Source organism: Epargyreus clarus, unplaced genomic scaffold, assembly GCF_041222505.1.
Source record: "Epargyreus clarus isolate Ecla_fem2 unplaced genomic scaffold, WU_Ecla_fem_2.2 ptg000023l, whole genome shotgun sequence".
Lineage (NCBI taxonomy): Eukaryota > Metazoa > Arthropoda > Insecta > Lepidoptera > Hesperiidae > Epargyreus > Epargyreus clarus.
In genome coordinates, this window is record NW_027332230.1 from 10342727 (window position 1) to 10361551 (window position 18825).

Here is an 18825-nt window from a genome sequence, read left to right on the forward strand (position 1 = left end):
GTAAGTAGTAATTACTTACCCCCTGGTGGTATCCGGCTACTGCTGCTTATTGACATGTCTAAACAACCCCAGTAGATTAGAGTCCTGCCTGAGGACCATCCATCGATGCTAATCATTATTGAGAATTATTATTGATAAAAATCAGTAATAGCTACCAAACCTAAAAATAATACCGAAAGAAAAACCATTTTAATTAAGTATATCTTGACTTTGCCGGGATATAGTATAATTCGCCAATATACAAGCGCCGTCAGAAAACAACGACTTTGTCTCAGAAGAAGAATACTCAAAACTTTGGATAGAAAAATAAGATATTCCTATAACGCGCACCTACGGAATAATAACCGAATGTAATGACCCCATCGCACAAAAATATCGTGAACGCAATTCGTCATGTCATTATGCAAGGAAAGGGCGAACTTTACGACTATAATAACGCGAGATGTCTGACTCGCTGCCTCGTGAATAGCGAAACGTTCTTTATTGTACCATGTTTTATGCGAACGATTAACCTTTTAATGTTAGCTGGCCGAGGAATATGGAAATTCAATTCATTTCCACGTATGCATACATCTAGAACGAGGAATTAGGACACCAATATATTTCAAAGCGTTTGTTTCTTTATATGTAGAAAGAATTGTACGTGGTATGAAACCTTGCAAAAGTATCTATATCATAATTATTTAAATAGGTTAAAATAATAAGGTAAAGAACATTTTTCTCTTTTGTTTTTCAATCGATCCCCTTTTTCTTTGATTGGTAGCTGTATAGATAAAAAAATAGGTATCGTCAATAAATAATGATCATGACGAAGTTCGATCACTAGGTGAACTCTATTTATCTTAAAATAATTACAGGAGTACATATTTTAATTTTGAGAAAATGATGTAACAAATATGATGTTTGCCAAAACCATACACTTAACAGCATTGCATTTATGCCCAAAAGAAGGAAAGCCCTAAATTACCTACAGTTTGTCTTGTATCAGAATTTTAATTTGTATTTGTTCAGCGGAGAGGAGAAACTTAATTTGTTTTTGATGGATCCTGCTTCGTCACGATGTTCCTGTCAAATCATGCAGTTGATGAAAAGTTCATGGCCCAGTGTTTTCCCGAGAATTGGGTTAAGATACTCATCGTCTCCGGAACTCAAATATATTTTGAAAACGTTAAAAGTTTTATAAAATTCGCCTTAGAAGCTTGCTTTGATATTTCGTTACATTTTTAAATAGGTGTGTAACTTTTTCTTGCATTTTTATACCATATTTATTCGTTTTATTTTGATACTGTAATAAAGTCTACTATATAATTATTAATTACTGACTACATATAGATTGGTTGATTAATTTGAGTATCTATATAAAATAAATCAAGTGTCACTGTATTCCTATAGGTACACTAATCTTCTTATTATTTGTCATATTCTTTTCTTTATGGTATTTAGTCTCTATAAGTTCATTCATCAGACTGAGCATAAGTTATCTATCTAATATCTTTTTACTGAGTTGTTGACATGAAAGGTTCACGTTTAAAAGCTGGATTTTTTCCACAAATATTGGAAAAATCTAATAGAGATTCGAAGTGCGCAAATGAACACTGAGAACGTGATATCAAGGTTCTCATCAAAGTTCTTATTGTGACGTGATGCCACAATGGCGGCAATCGCGACCTTATCAACTCCGCCATTTCTCACATTGAAACCAACGTATTCGTAGTTTTCGTAAATATTTACCTGTGTATACAATTTATTACCTATTTATGTGTGACTTAATGTAGAACTGAACTAGATAGATACATATGTCGTTATAGGTAAATATTTAGTATATACACAATTGAAGATTTATTTTGATTCTATTTAAAATAAAATAAAATTTGATGAATGACCTGATTTACTCACAATAAAATATTTTGTTTTTGCTCAAAATAAAAGTATTTTCTATTATTTAAAGTTGTTTAGAGGCAATGAATACCAATCAGAGTTTATTTTTAGGTACAGTAACAATTTGCGACCGTTATATATACCGTTATATAGACCGTTATATAATATGATGGCAATCAACTGCTTTAGTATTTAATTAAATTTTTAATTTTATTTATAATATTTCGTAGACCGGATGCGTGTGTCCACTACACGAGGCGATAGATATAAAGCTAAAATTTTTAGCGCATATTCCAATATTAACGCAGATGGAACGCTGTGTCCGCAATATCGCGTCCCTCACGAGGAGAAAATTTCATTAACGCAGTACATGTTCAATTACCGAATAGTATACAGCCGCTGGATAGAGTTTACTGATATCATATTGCTTCCCATTGATTGATAAATAGCCTCTGATAGCTGCGAGCTACTTTCCAGCTAGACAACTACAGTATGTTCGATTACATTATGCAATTTGATAAACTATCTCTTGTGGACGGAAATTGCAAGAATCGCATTGAATTTTAACTAGACGTTTTCGAGGCTAACTTTAACCAGTTTGAGAGTACGTATAATTCATTAATTGTTCGGTGAGTTTTCGTCGAAATAAATGGCTTGTACCTACATGATGTTATTGTGAATGAAGTTACTTATTCTGTTACAATTAAGTTACGTCATGAAAAGTTTTCTCATTTCGTAATACTTGTAACATTGCGTAATACAAGTAACTATTTTAATGTTCTGTGCAGATTAGGTATATCATTTTCGTTAAAGTATGATTTACTGCATAAAATAATATTTTTATTCAGAGAAACGCGTAGAGTCGTAGACAACTTATGATTTCAGGAGCTACAGGTTTACGTGTTGGCATTGTGTGTATTGTCCATACACTAAGTGGCAATAGTCTGCCAAATAACAAAATATAATTATACCTACTAGTTTTTACATGACAAACTGCATATAAAGTGTATGAATGGGTATCACAAAGCTAATGTTAGTGGTACACAAAATTGCAAGACCCTCTTCGACGCAGTGACGCCATATAATATGAAAATCTGTACGAACATAAAAGTCGCCTTAATTTTAAATGTCGAAAAGTTCCGAAACTTAGGTAGGTACCTAATCGTGTGTATAACACGCCTTTGGTTAGCAAACTATGTAAGCATAAGAAATAAGATCATAGATATGAGGTATGATAAGTTCCAGTAAGTAAATATTAAGTATTAAAAACGGCTTCAAATATCTTTTGATAAATTCTAATAAAGGCAGCATGATTTTAGTAATTTATTTCATTGTGGCTGATGCTTAAGGAGATATACGTTACTAAGCCCGATTATCCTCCTAAGTTTCCCTTGTGTTCAAAGTGAATGTATTGGAGCGGAATGTTCCACGTCAGAGGTAAAGCAAGTATTCATGTTTAATTTCGCCCCGTATGAGAGCCCGTAAAAACTCTTTCATCTGGACCCAAATTCCTAAGGATGAATTGTTTTTCTGCGAGATGTTGCATTTTCATCAGCGTATGTGGTCCTGTAAAGCTATATAATACCAATATTTAATATATGCTCTGCGTAGCCAGGTTATAGAAGGATTTTTGAAGATGGTAAAACACTTATTGGTTTGCTTCCGGAACCACTGCAACATCTATTTCGATTATTAAAATCGAAATTGGAAAAGAAAATCAGTTGGCAAAGAGTAGAACAAACTGTTTGTCTGTTCCTATTTACGTATATGCAGATAATTAAGAACGACCTTCACAATTCGACCCTTCTAGAGAGTACGAGGATGAGTGATCGTTCACGTTGAGGATTATGGTGTAGAATCAGTAGGTTTTTTTGTGAATTTGTCAACAAAACCAATAAAAAAGTAATAGTAAAAAAGTTTATTAAAAATGCGGGTTTAGGATTTAGGCATTTAGGAGTATACTGCAGGGATGTCATCCTTGCTCCAGTCCAGGTTGACCGTCTTGCCTGTGCGTGCGCTCTCTTCAGCGGCGGTGGCAATCTTGCTCACTGCTAAAGTCTGCCAACTGGTAACTTCCATTGGCACTCCATCTACAAATGTTTAAGTATATCATAATTACTTTTCTAGACTTTGCCTTGAACCTTTTTTTTTTTTTTTTTTTTTATCGAGGGGGAAACCTTCAAAAGGTACCCGACGACGTGGGAGCGACGCCGGGTTATGTGGGATTTTTACCGCACTAAAACCCCCCCGGTGGCCGTCCTCAACGCTTGTTGGAGAACTCCGGGATCTCCGACGGAACACAACCGGAGCCCTCCAAGCGCGATGCCCCGATCGGGCTCTACCCTGGGGGAGCAGTTTTCGCTCCTCCCACACCATGTAGTGTTTACGACGGTATGCGACCACACATACCGCCGTCCTTCCCGGGGTCGCTAGCTGGACGGTTCGAGCTCCCACTCTTGCCGCCCGCAACCCCGGAAGCCCCCTTTTAGTCGCCTCCTACGACAGGCAGGGGATACCGTAGCCCTATTCTAGTCCCGGAACTACAGAACGATAAGTTTGTTTTTGACTCGTTTTGCAGATAACCTGCAGATAAATTGCCTGATACGTAAGCGAAATTGTGGTGCTTTATCGATTATAAAGGAAGATTAAGATAACAAGATGATAACATTCACTTACATTGAACAACATCTAGGAAATGCTCTAATTCACGCTGATAAGCGACTTTGTAGCGTGAAGGGAACGAGTAGTAAATGGGATTCAATTTAATCCCTTCATGTCCAAGTACTACTTCGGTCGAATGACAGGGTCTCTCATTCTCTATTTTAATCATGCCTGCAAATGTTGGAAATTTTAGAAAGCATAATATAGTTAAGAGTTCAGCATAAAATAACACCAAAGCTTATAATATAGATAGGTTTTGTTTGTTAGTGATATTCCTCAATGATAAGTGAAAAATAATTAAAAATAATTTTAAAGTATGTATCGTTGCAAGGTTTAGTTTGAATCGTCAGTTGCCGTTATAAAGAAGGACATGCCCTTTTTAACCGACTTCAAAAGGAGGTCATATTAGACACGCTGTTTACATCGTTATCCAACGAAATATATTGAGCGCCGACTTCAGAAACTTCTACTAAACCAACATTTATTTCAATTATTTTTTACTTTGTAGTCACATAGAAGTCGGTTGTATTTTTTTGTTAAAAAATAACTTTAAATTGATCGAATTAACAAAAGCAAAGGTAATTACTGTGTAAGCACATATGAATATGATAATTTGTATTTTACCTTTGTTTCCAAATACTTCAAGCCTTTGGTCATATCCATAAGCGCAGTAACGGCTATTATCGCCTAAAGCGATAGCACCCGAGGGGAAGGTGAGGACAAAGGCAATGGTATCAAAGTCGTCAATAGCCTTAACTTCGGGAATCAGAGCCGTGGCAGTGGCTTGTACGCGGATTGGCAGCTCTCCCAACACCCAACAGCACATGTCAAAGTCATGAACCAAGCAGTCGTGGAAAACTCCACCTAAGAAATGAGTACATGCTTTTATAGTTGTAAGAGCATTTTTTCACGCGGATATCGCCCGTGTGTAGTTTTAGTCTGCATGTGTGTTTGCTCATTTGCATGTTTGATCTTTTCATATATGTTTTTTTCCGGTAAGTAGACCTAATGCACGTGTGTCGCGAAAAGACTGCAGTGTAACAATACACGGATGCGGGTTAGACACACCCGTGGATACATAGACGCGTGACAAGAAAAAGGCTCTAAAGGTTACTTTTTACTCGTTATGCATACTAGTTAGTTATAAATTACGGGGTTTTTATTAATATTCAAAGTAATGAATACGAAATTACCTGACGTTTTCAAGTACTCAATGGACGGTAACGGTGAATCTCTGGCGGTAACTTTGACTATCTGTATATGACCAACTTCGCCTTTTCTGGTTCTAACTTGCAGAGATCTGTAAGCTGGATCAAAACGACGATTGAAAGCAGCGAATAGAACACGGCCTTTGTTTTTAGCCGCTTCATAACATTTTCGTGTTTCCTCGATGCTCTCCGCGATCGGCTTCTCACAGAACACATCTTTGTTGTTGGCTATGGAATTAACGACTATATCGTGGTGAGCGTACGTAGGCGAGCTTATGAATACGACGTTCACTCTGTAATACGTAGAAGGACATGTATTTTTAGTTAAAATACCATATAATTATTAAAAGTATGTCGAAGCTAACAGTGATACTATGGTGTTATGGTTAAAATAAATAACATATGTTCCATTGGACTACAAGTAGTCTCAGTGATACATACAGTCTTCTGCAATCCTTGGCAAGTTATTGGTTCATATTAATCTATAAATGGAAAGTTTGTCCTAATTGATATGCCTGAATCACATCACATACTACACCCGTCTGTCCAGAACTCAGTAGCTCGTCTTGTTATTTTATGGTAGACATACTTGTCTTCCTTTTGTATAAGCAAGCAAGCTAGCAAAGCAAGTGCTTTTGCTTGTCGTGATTGAATTGTCGTTACTTTTACGTTATACTGTTAGAAAACTGTTACTGTTTGAAGGTGGTAGAACCCTTTGTGGTTCGACTCCGGCGGCACCACCGCCACACCTATTTCTACCTAATAACAACAGGGTGTGGTAAGGGAGACAGACTTTTCCGAGGCGTTCCAGCTTAGTCCTCAGGGGTAGCAGCGCATCTGTGGCCGACCTCAGGTAGGAATATCTAATCCTATCTGGGGTTGATTACAGATATCCATGGGCGGCAGTAGCCACTTATCATCAGGTGGATGCTCGTCTGCTACTCTTATATTATAAAAAAAAAAAAAATTATTGGAACAATTTTTAATGTTTTCAACTCACTCGGTATCCTTGTAAACTCGTCCACTTTCCTTCGACGTAAGGAAGACGACCTTGTCGTCCAGCTTCCAGTAGTTTCTTAGGTCCTCAAACCGGTCGCTTTGGTCATCAACAATATATTTCAGAGAAATCCGAGGGTTTCGGATGATGCTGCTTAGGTGGATGGAACCGGCGCGTCCCAGGCCGAAAATGGCGCCAACTAATGGTGATTTCGGCGTTTGTTTTTGATTGGCGGACACATTGTTTACATATCTAAAAGTAAATAATTTTCATTACACTTCGCTTTCACTTTATGTACATTATTTAAATATTTTATTGTATAATTCTTATATATTAGTTTTATATCAAGAAGAAAAAAAACACAGATTGATTTTGGGGCCTTTGGTGACCTTTGAAGGGTCCACATGTAGACCAGATTTACATGAGGGCACAATGCCACGCCACAAGAAGAAATATCCTTAACATTTAATAAATAATAATTAACAATATAGATAGTGTATCTCTACTTACTCTGTGTGTAAAATGTCAACTTCTGGATATGAAGATTTAAAGGTGTAAGGGGAAGGGCCAGAAAACTTTTTGGTAGCCATTGCGTAGTCCCTATATAGTAAGAAATATATTATAAGTACTATGCAACCATCTTCTTAGCTTTGTAAATCAGCAACAATCAATAAACAAATATCGGAACTATGCACATAATTAGATTATTCTTACTAGGATAATTAATTAATAAAATTAATAGATAATTAATTAAATTAATTAATTATTCTAACTCAGTGATAAGCAAATGATTAGAAACGACTTTATAATCAGCGACCGAGATTTTCCTATTTAAGTGTACCAATGCCACAGTACAAATAGATATTTGTACTGTGGCATTGGTACACGTAAATAGGAAAATCTATAAGGTATAGATATACCTTATACTGTGCCAATGCCCAACACCAATGAATCCATCCAATGCCAAACACGCTACTCCTTTTAAAGTTACTTGTGTATAGTTCAAATTAACATGCTATTGGTTAAACGGTGAACATCGTCAATCTACAAGCTTAAGAGTTTTTTAAAAGTTGTCGAGTTTACTAATCCGTATTTGGCTAGCGCTGTAGATTACGGGTCCTTTTACTTTAAGAGGAGACCGGTGCCCAGCAGTGGGTTTGTTAGGCATGGGATAGTAATTAATTTAAATTACACGACCGCTTTGATAGCTAGAAAGTCAAGTTCATATGATAACATTACGACTGTTATGCAATTTAAAATATGAAAACAACTGCCCCTGTACCGTCTCGTGCTAAAGTAATATTTAGCTCCAAATAAAATTCAAATATTCTGGAAAGCAGAAATGTATTGTATAAAATTATGAGTATACAAAAATATTATACTTAACATAAAAATGATAATTTGACCAATAACCATAGACATATTTTTTATATAACTACTGTTTGTAATAATTAATAAGCATTATTAGAAAATTATAAGATGTAAAAAAATATATATGTTTTTGTTATATGTAACAAAATTTTAGATTTAGTCTAAAAATTGCTGCTGTGTTCCGGTTTGAAGGGTGTGGTAAGGGAGACAGACTTTTACGAGGCGTTCCAGCTTAGTCCTCAGGGGTAGCGGTGCATCTGTGGCCGACATCAGGTAGGAATATCTAATCCTATCTGGGGTTGATTACAGATGTCCATAGGCGGCAGTAGCCACTTACCGTCAGGTGGACTGCATGTCTGCTACTCTTATATTATAAAAAATAAAAAAATAAATAAGGAGTACATACCAACAAGCTTGACTGGCCTAGTCTCTACTAGTCTTCAGTGTCTACTGAAAACGAAGTTTCTTCACCAGATACCATATTTATTGATTTTATAAACATATCTTTATAAACATCTTACAGATATACGAAGTAATAAGAAATCGATAAGATATTGGCAAAAAAATATGCAGTTATAATAAACATGATATAAGGGTGTTTAGTAAATTTATAATGTTAAAAACATTATGATATTACGAATATATTACATAATCGTTACTAATACAGATGACTAAGTAGCGGTATTGAAAAAAATTGATGGCGGTGGTTTGACTCCCACAGAACCACCGCAGCATCTATTTCTGCCTAATAACAACAGTTTCAAGTGCTGCTATGTTCTGGTTTGAAGGGTGCGGCGACATACATAAACTAGGCGTTCCAATAGAACCCCTATTGGATCTGAACTCTGAAGTCGAACACAGAGTGTTGCCACTTTTTACACGCTTTATATTAGCTTCACTTGTATGTTTGTCAGTGAGTAACTCCGTTTTTCAGTAGAAAGAGATCAACATACATCCTTATCTTACCCTGCATGTATGAAAGAATGAAATAGAATACCGAAAGCTTTTTAGTTGATTTTATCATAAAAACGTGTTTTTTAGTTTTTTAAACTAAATGTTATTTATGTAGGCTAAGAATAGTTGCTTATTAGTCGCTAATAATAAGTCCGCTGCCATCTATATCGAACAGCAGAACTTACTTCACGTTAAAAATAGGTCTACCTTCCTTCTATGCTAAGTGTGTATCAAAGTTCATGTATAGTGTTACAGACATTGATCCATTTATATTGCTGGCTATAATACTTTAAGTAACCTATTATTTAATAAGATACGATAAGATAGACAAATATTTACTTTTCCATTTTATATTTTTAGAATATTCAGTCTTGCTTACAGTTATGAATTGTCAACGGATTTTTGCAATGCTTTTTATAATGGAAGCGTGATAAATTTATTTATCTAATATATAAAATTCTCGTGTCACAGTTTTCGTTGCCATACTCCTCCGAAACGGCTTGACCGATTTTGATGAAATTTTTTGTGCTTATCCGGTATCTATGAGAATCGGCCAACATCTATTTTTCATCCCCCTAAGTGATAAGGGTAGTTCACCCTTAACATTTTTTTATTTATATGGCAATACGACGTTTGCCGGGTCAGCTAGTTTATTTATAAATTAGTGGATAAAGATGTATTATCCTTAATATTGATGATTATGAAAGAATACATAATCCCTTCTGAGCGATTTTATAATAGTTATAATTTTATTATTGCACTACAGTTTGTGTAGATAAAAAGACTATTTTCTAAAGAGCACACCTCACAGATCATATTTCCTATTTCAACGTAAGTAAGTGTTTGCCGGGTTTGAAGGGCGTGGTAAGGGAGACATACGAGTACTTATTCAAGACGTTCCAATATACCTAACTTAGTCCCCAGAGATAGCAAGGCATCAGGTGAGACATATACTTCAATATTATAAAATATTTTTGTACATGTAAAATATATAGTAAGGATATTTATAATTTAACGGAAATTGTGTTAATTGTATATAGAGTTCATTAACCCGGATAACCGCGACAACTTCGTGTGGTGCTAATATAAGTTCCGAATCCTCTGGTCACACGCACAAGCTTCATTACGATACAATGTTCCTACTGTTTTTCTCATTGAATTAGTTAATCTCATTAAGGTTTACTAACCCATATGTTGTACCTACAATTCCTATTGCAAGTGTTTGCCTAGTCTTTGAAATTTAATTATGCTCCTTATTGAAATTTTGAGTATCTATAATTAGAATTAGAAATTATAAGAAATACGTGAACATTTTTTTAGGAAAACACTTAATATAAGTACCTTTATTCATTATGTTTTAATCTCAATAAAGCACGTTATTTTTCAAATAGTACTCGTACAAAGGCGTTTTACAAAGTCGTACAGTTTATGGCAAAGTTCCGCAACTCGTCAAAAGATGGCACCACTAGTATTTTTAAATCGCTATCGAAGTTTTTTACAAATTTGTCCTTATACAAACTTTAAAACAAGTGAGAGAGGAGCACGGTCACTACCAAAGCACAAACATTTATATAGCTTGATGAGAGATATCCTTGCCAAAACATTATAAACGAACAATTTTAAATTAGCATCTGTACACAGGCAAACTACGTGAATTTTAATAAATTTAATCTAGAATATCTCCATTATGTTCCTATTAGACGTCTTGAATAATTTCATAAAAATAAACGAGCAAATCTCCTCGTCATTGGTGTGAGAGCAGTTCGTGCCTGGAATAAATTTCTTCAAAGGGATCGTTTTCAATTTCATGGCTCAATCTTGGGGATCTCTGCGAGAATATGTAAAGGGGCATTTGTCGGTGTCAACACAGTGTAATGAGCCTTTCGCATTAACAAGCTGTGCTCGGACATTATTTAACGATATTATCGACTGAAGCTGTGGCCGATATTAGCCATATCGATATTACAAATATTTGTACTCGTATCATACTCTTTGTCACATGGTCTGATAAACACAGTATTTAGAAGCAATTGTAGCTACATATTTCATGGCTCAATCTTGGGGATCTCTGCGCGATATGTAAAGGGGCATTTGTCGGTGTCAACACAGTGTAATGAGCCTTTCGCATTAACAAGCTGTGCTCGGACATTATTTAACGATATTATCGACTGAAGCTGTGGCCGATATTGGCCATATCGATATTACAAATATTTGTATCATACTCTTTGTCACATGGTCTGATAAACACAGTATTTAGAAGCAATTGTAGCTACATATTTTATGGTTCAATCTTAGGGATCTCTGCGAGAATATGTAAAGGGGCATTTGTCGGTGTCAACACAGTGTAATGAGCCTTTCGCATTAACAAGCTGTGCTCGGAAATTATTTAACGATATTATCGACTGAAGCTGTGGCCGATATTGGCCATATCGATATTACAAATATTTGTATCATACTCTTTGTCACATGGTCTGATAAACACAGTATTTAGAAGCAATTGTAGCTACATATTTTATGGCTCAATCTTAGGGATCTCTGCGAGAATATGTAAAGGGGTATTTGTCGGTGTCAACACAGTGTAGTGAGCCTCTCGCATTAACAAGCTGAGGCGGATATTGGTGATACCGATATCTCAAACATTTGTATCATATCTGCGAAAAATATAGTCTGATAAAGACACACAGAAGCAATTGTAGATAACTATTTTAAGAAAAGATATTATTGATAATTTTATTTAATGTTAATTTTATCTTGACGACCCGAGTGACAGAGCGCTCACCAAACCGGTCTGACGTGCAGAGGGTCCCGGGTTCGATCCCCGGCCAGGCAGATCTGAATTTTGAAATTAGAATTCTGTTCTGGGTCTGGGTGTTTGTGTATACGTCTTTGCGTGTCCATGGCAGTGATGGCACCCATGATACAGGGAATCCTAGTGTGTGGTTGTGAGTGTAGAAAGCGTCTTATTAAAAAAGAAAAAGGACAGAATTAGACCTGCCTGCCTGCCTGATATATTATTTGTTTGTTGACAATTGCATTATAAACCTATACCCATACCTAAACCTATAGAAGTATTAAGTTTAAATGTGTTATAAATAGGTAGTGTAAAATAAAATGTACGAGCTGAAACTCAAACTAAATAACAATATGACAGAAAATGAGTCAGATTTTACCGCGGTGTATCTCTGTCACAAAGAGTTTTGAAATCTTAATTACTGCCACGGGCTTAATGCAATATGAATCGTTACTTCGTTAGTTAACACCCTTTGCCAGCCTCTAAAATTTGCTTTCGGTAACAATTTTGCAAGATGAGCACGTATTTTAATAATATTATTATTAAAGTACGGTTTTGGTATTGAGTAAGGCGAGTTTTAACTCGAAGATTTGTAGATTTGCAGCACTTGAAGATTTGCAGGTGCTGTTGTCGTCAACACATTAGTCGCACTGCTGGGTGACCTCTTAGAGTGGTAGGGGCTTAAGTCATAGTGCACCGTGCTGGGTGGTAGGCTTCACGTAGTCTTGAGAATTTATTTTTATGAATTTCTGGGCAAGTTATAATTGACTTGGACGGCGTTGTAGTTTGTGGCCTATTGTCTCTCATTGTGAGAGGAGACGCGAGTCCAGCAATGAGATAATAAAGAGTTCAAATTTCATATTGTGCATCATTTCGTGTAAATTGATTGTTACAAGCTGTGGATTTTGTGAATTAAATAAATAAATTTTAATAATAATATTTATTTAATTACATAATACGATAATTTAATAACAGACAGTCGCTAGATAGCCTAGTGGTTAAGAAACTCGGCCTCTCGATCCAGGGGTCCGAGGTTCCAATCCCAGGCACGCAAGGTACATAGCAATGCACATAGCATTTTAGAAATTAATTACTTGTTTAAACTATGAAAGAAAATATCGTAAGGGAACTTGCACACCTGACAGATTTATAAAAAAATAACTCAAAGGTACCAATGCGCACTTGGCCAGCGCGGTGGACTATGGCCTCATCCTTCTCATTCTGAGAGGAGACCCGTGCCCAGCTGTGGGACAATGATGGGTTGATGACGATGATGAAGGCGCTAAAGCCTCATTTTAATCAGTGCTTGTAGTAACATGGTGATCTGCTTTATCTATTACAATATTTAAATGCACTGTATCATATAATATGTATATGACGAAGGTAGAACATAAAATCATTACATTGTTGATGTGAAACGTTAACGAGTTCTGGGAATAACGGTGCCTTGAGACCGACCTTTGTACGTCCATAGTTTTCTTTACCCTATTATTATCCTTATTGTAACCCTATTTTGATTTTACTATTTACGGACACTTTTGCTTGTATGTGTAATGGACAGCTGTATTTGCCTAACACTTTTTTATTACAAACTTATCTCATTATAGAATTAGAAGTTTTATTTCATAGTCTACTACAATGCTTTCCTTTCTGTATTTTCATTTAAAATTAAAATAAACTATATTTAATTTCTACCAAGTTGGTAATTTCGAAAGATCGGAAGTGCATGGTTGAGACTCGAACCCCTGTCGGAAAAGCGTATTCGGATCCTGCTGTATTCGACACATCCATTCTTTTATTCAAACTAAAGTCAAAGTTATTTTACATCTTTTCCTATTTTCCCTATAACTATAGAATTTGACTTGAAGTAAAATCCTACCAAATCGCTACAGCTATTATTGAAAAATATTTGTAGATAGTCAGTAAAAAAATACACAGTTTTATTTTTTTGTGTTAGTAAATAACTCGATGACTACATGGCACATTTAGAAGACTTTGTTTTTACTTGTTATTTCTATACTTTGAATATGTGTGGTTTTACAGTTGCGATCCAAAAGCGCCAGTCCGCGTCGGTACACTTTCCTTTGACGGAGTTTTCAGGCTTGTGAATTGTTTCAGCGGAACATTCGCCATTCAAGTAGTAATAACGTTTGTTCAAGAAATTCAAACGTGAAACTATTGCGGCGCTACTGAGCGTTGGGACATAAACGTTGTCGGCAATATTGTTCCGCGCTAGGACTGGTTCCCCTGTATACGAGAGACGAGAAGCGAATTTATTCTGCAAACACTACTTACTTTTCTTTTCCTTTTTTAAAATCGCTTCATTTTAAGGCTTCGATAGGTTTCCGAATTTTCTTGCATATAGGAGCTAATATAGCATTACTGTCACTTGTCGGCACGGGTCTCCTCTTAGAGGGATTATGGTCACTCTCCACCGTGCTGGCCAAGTGCAAATTGGTAGACTATTTCGCCCATTTCGTATCTTATGGCCCTGGACGTAAACAGATGATACTAGATATAAAGAGAGACTATTAAGGATAATTTGAGGATAACATGACCTTATTGATTAGTCAGAAGGACAAGAATATACATTTGATCGCTGGCTCAAATATTTTTTCATTAGTTAAGTTTGAAAGTTCATCGCCTACTCGTTGACGGTCAAGTTTATAATATCAAAGTCTGCACAAATATACGACGGTGAAAACATAGCATTACCACATAAACATTTATCGGTTTGGGTTCCTTTGATTTGATAAGGTGTTGTGGAAAAATATTGATGGAACGTACTGTCGTATTCGAGGAAATGCTTGTTATTTATGACAGCTCTACTTGGTTTACTTGTTAAGCATTGACTATCGGCTAGCAAAATTGGACAAAATAAGACAATGTCTACGGAATATGTAGGACCAAGTATAGTTCAGTTTGAATAATAAGTAGTTAAAATATTATCCGTATTATTTTATTAGTATGAGGATGCAGATGATGATTCTATCATAGAGAAACTAAGATATATTTTGGGTTTCCAGTTATTAGAGTAAATGTGATACGCTACCGCGTGTGTAGATTATGGTGTCCTACTAATAATAAAAATATAATTTATTATATGTACATTGAAAATCATTTCTAAAAGCACTGAAACGACTTTTAATAATAATACTATTAAATGAATTCACATTCTATACACTTCAATTTAAATACATCGGTGTATATGCTATTTTTATGTCTTCCTTGAAGAGTTTACTCTAATAATGAGTATCTGAAGGCGGTTCGGTGCAAGGGGTAGATGTTATGGATGAAATGAAGGTCGCGAATGAAATAAGCTTTTGAGGAACGAATGTCACAGTGACTAGAAAGGGCCCTTGTTGATGAAGCCGTGTTCGACACAGTCGCGAGGGGGTAGGGCGAGATTGCGACCCTTCTGATTACACAATGTTGGCTTTCATCCCTTGTGCAAGTCGCTCTCCGGAAATCTTTTGTGATTCGACTTCGGTTATTGTGGCATGGCATACTAATATGAGGTAGGTAACGTTGAAATATTCGACAAATAAAACCACACGCGCGACACGTATAGCATTCAACGCGCTAATAATAGTCTCGCAAAAATATTGCCATGTCACATATAGTGCGAGTTGAAAATACGTGACAAGGTTTGGTTTTATCGTCCTGTAACCTCGATTTAATACTCCGGCGGTTATGCCTTTAAAATTTAAAAAAAAAATTCTGGGCATTAATTTTTGTGTACTCTACGACAGAGATTTTAGTGAGCACCCATAAAATATTGACAACCCTTTTATTTTAAAAAGTTGTTATTTTAATTTAAGCCGAATACAGTTTTTTTTCGTCACCCTATTCTCAAACGGCAAATGTAAGTTTGAACCCACATCCTGCCATTTGATCAACATACTTAAAGGCCCACAATTTTAAGAGGTGTGGATCCTGTATAGGTACATATGCGCTACATTTAGAAGCCAAAATGGTTTTCCGAAATTCGTTTCGATAGCATAACTGATACGAGTCCGTTGGGATTAGTACAACCGTCGATTAATTGAAATGGCGACACATATTTGACTGTTTTTGTTTTTTCGATTTGATCGTGTCACATGCATAACTAGTGGTGTTGTTCTATATAAATGTAATTTTGAGGTTTAACGGGCTTTAATGTTATTGGGATATCTTCGAGGTTCCCGGTTCGAATTCAGCCAGGCAGATATGTTACTGATGTTTAGATATATGTTTCAGATCTATGTGTCTATATTTTTTTATACGTTTATTTTTTCTATTAAAGGGTAGTAATGTTCGACTGTTTAATTCACAGAAAGGAACTAATTATTTTTCTGAGTTCTGTATGTAAATTATCTTACATAAATTATTGTAAACTCAAAGTTGCATAAATGGCTGTAATACAGCATCATCCTTATCTCTGTAGTATGGTCAGAGTATGGCGGGTAGCGAACTAAATTAAATTTGTGCCACCCGTCGACTCCATGATCTAGTGGACAAAACAAATAGTCTAGTTGTTTCACACGCTTGTTTAAACAGAACATACATTCTATTTTGCAGTAAGTTAAAGCAGATTAACTTTATGTTTACAGTTTAGTCATAAACGCTTAGTTTGTATTGGACAGAATTCCTTCTTGACAAACACACGTGTGACATGTAACAGGAGTAAGAGTGTTTGTTGACTTTAGTTTATTTAAGGGTAGGTAATCTTCAATCTGGAATTATTAGAAACAAACCGATAAGACTTCCGTACGTTCTCTTAAGCAAATCAATACAGTGTCAATAGTCGCCAATTAAAATGCATGACATACAGATGGACTGACGAATAGGAAAATTAGGTTTAATTTAATGGGCAAATAAACCATCTATCTCCACATTTCTTTCTCCAAAATCTAGCCGATTTAAATATAAAGATACTTTAGCTGTTCAAAGTCGCGAGCAAACTATTTAAAGATAAAAAAGGGTGGGAATTTCTTGTCCCCGGACTAGAGCCAGTATGTCAGTGGATTTCTTCGAGAGTGTGTTTCTCTTCTGATAAGAATACGTAAGAGCATAAAAATAAAAGTTCACATCGAAGGAACAGGGAAAATGTCGGGGAATAATATTTGGGATTTCCGTTTTATTTGACTGCAGACCCTTTGCGAATGGAGACAGAGATTTCCCGAGATGGCCCTATCAAACATTTATGGAGTACCTACATAAAAGGACAACACTTAAGAACAGTTTCAATAAGTGTTCGTCGTGTTCGTCGTAACGGAGCCGTGACGAATTATAGTGAGATGCTGATTCGATTTGTTAGAAGGGAACGGCTTAAAATTTTATTACAATTACCTACTTACGTGTTATGGGTTTTGTACATAGTTTGTAGTTTTGTATGACCATGGGGCGTAGTGATGGCTTAACTATAACCTAATATTTCTCTATAAAAAAATATTAACCTATTGTGGTCGTAAGAATTAGTAAAAATTCTTCGCTATAATGCTGAATGCTATATATAATATGTTTCTTTAACTTAATTTAAGATTTCCTTTTACGTTTAAGAATTATGTGAAAAATGCATAAATGGAGACATTTAAAGTTATTATTATTATTTTCAGTACCTATACATTTTTTTTATTGTTTAACCTAACGATTAGGCAGACTTGCTACCTGATGGAAAGTAGTCCACGCTGCATATGGACATATGCAATACCAGAGGAGTCGCTAATACATCGCCGGCTTTGGAGGAGAGCTCTTGTTGCACCTTTGTTGAAGAGCCCCATGTCATAGCGCTCCGGGAATACCTCAGGAGGAAGCTCATTCCACATCTTACACGGTCACGACAAGAACGTCCGTGCAAACCCGTTAAAGACAAGAAAAACTCGTAAGATACTGATTTTGTACGTTTTCCGATTTTCCTAAGAAAAATAATATATTTTCATTTACATACTAAAAAAATTGCGTGTTTATGAAGGTACGGCAGGTACACTTGCAAATACAAAAGAGCCATAAGAATGAGTTCAATATTAAACGTTCGCATAAAATGTTCTCTTTGTCACATCGTTCATATAATATTTATCGTTTGTATAAAAGATCACAAAGAAATTCCATTTTGGGACAAATGCGCAAATAGTTCGATGTTTGAATTTCCCCTGTGTAAATGTTATTACAGCACGTGAATGTTGCAGGTGAAACATTTGTAGCACCTAGCGGGAAACTTCGCGCCATTTGTAGCACTCCGGGAACATTCCGATACAATGGTGATTAAAAATAAAACAGTATAAAGTTATTCCTAATTGTTTAAAAGCGTTGTTTAATTTTAAAAGTTGTTTTGATGTGCAAGCTTTTGTGTTTGACCTCGGGAGGCACCACCGGCACAATTATTTGCCGTAACAACAGTGTTAAGCGTTCCTACGATTTGGTTCGAAATGAAAGACACACACGAAGTATTCCAACTTTATACTTAGGGGTAACAACATTCAACAACTATCGCCTCCAAACCTACCCGGGGGGATAACAGATGACCGTGGTCGGTATAGTCACTTACTATCAAGCTTTTTTTATACTGTAGGAGTAGCAGACGAGCATACAGTTCACCTGATGGTAAGTGGCTACTGGACATCTGTAATCAACCCCAGATAGGATTAGATATTCCTACCTGAGATCGGCCACAGATGCGCCGCAATCCCTGAGGACTAAGCTGGAACGCCTCGGAAAAGCCTGTCTCCCTTACCACACCCTTCAAAACATAACACAGCAGCGCCTAACACTGCTGTTATTAGATAGAAATGGGTGTGGCGGTGGTGCCGCCGGAGTCGAACCACAAAGGGTTCTACCACCTTCAAAAAGTGAACTGCGTGCTTTGTTACTTTCTTGTATAAATATGTAAGAATTGAATTTTTGACCAAAGGAACAATTTTGCCTCTCCAGATGTAAAGTGAAACAACAATATTATTTATCTTCATCATCTTAATCACCTGTGTTGT

The 18825-nt window shown here is 36.0% G+C and overlaps 1 protein-coding gene across 1 annotated transcript; it reads right to left on the bottom strand.

Annotated features, from left to right (window-relative positions):
• Positions 1-3813: 3813 nt before the first annotated feature.
• Positions 3814-7334, bottom strand: LOC140751992 (uncharacterized oxidoreductase YrbE-like). Its single transcript, XM_073086162.1, has 6 exons — positions 7255-7334; positions 6748-6996; positions 5733-6040; positions 5164-5403; positions 4555-4710; positions 3814-3968 (listed from the first exon to the last, which is right to left on the bottom strand). Exons 1-6 carry the CDS (start codon positions 7332-7334, stop codon positions 3829-3831), a joined length of 1173 nt encoding a protein of 390 aa, XP_072942263.1. The 3' UTR covers positions 3814-3828.
• Positions 7335-18825: the final 11491 nt, after the last annotated feature.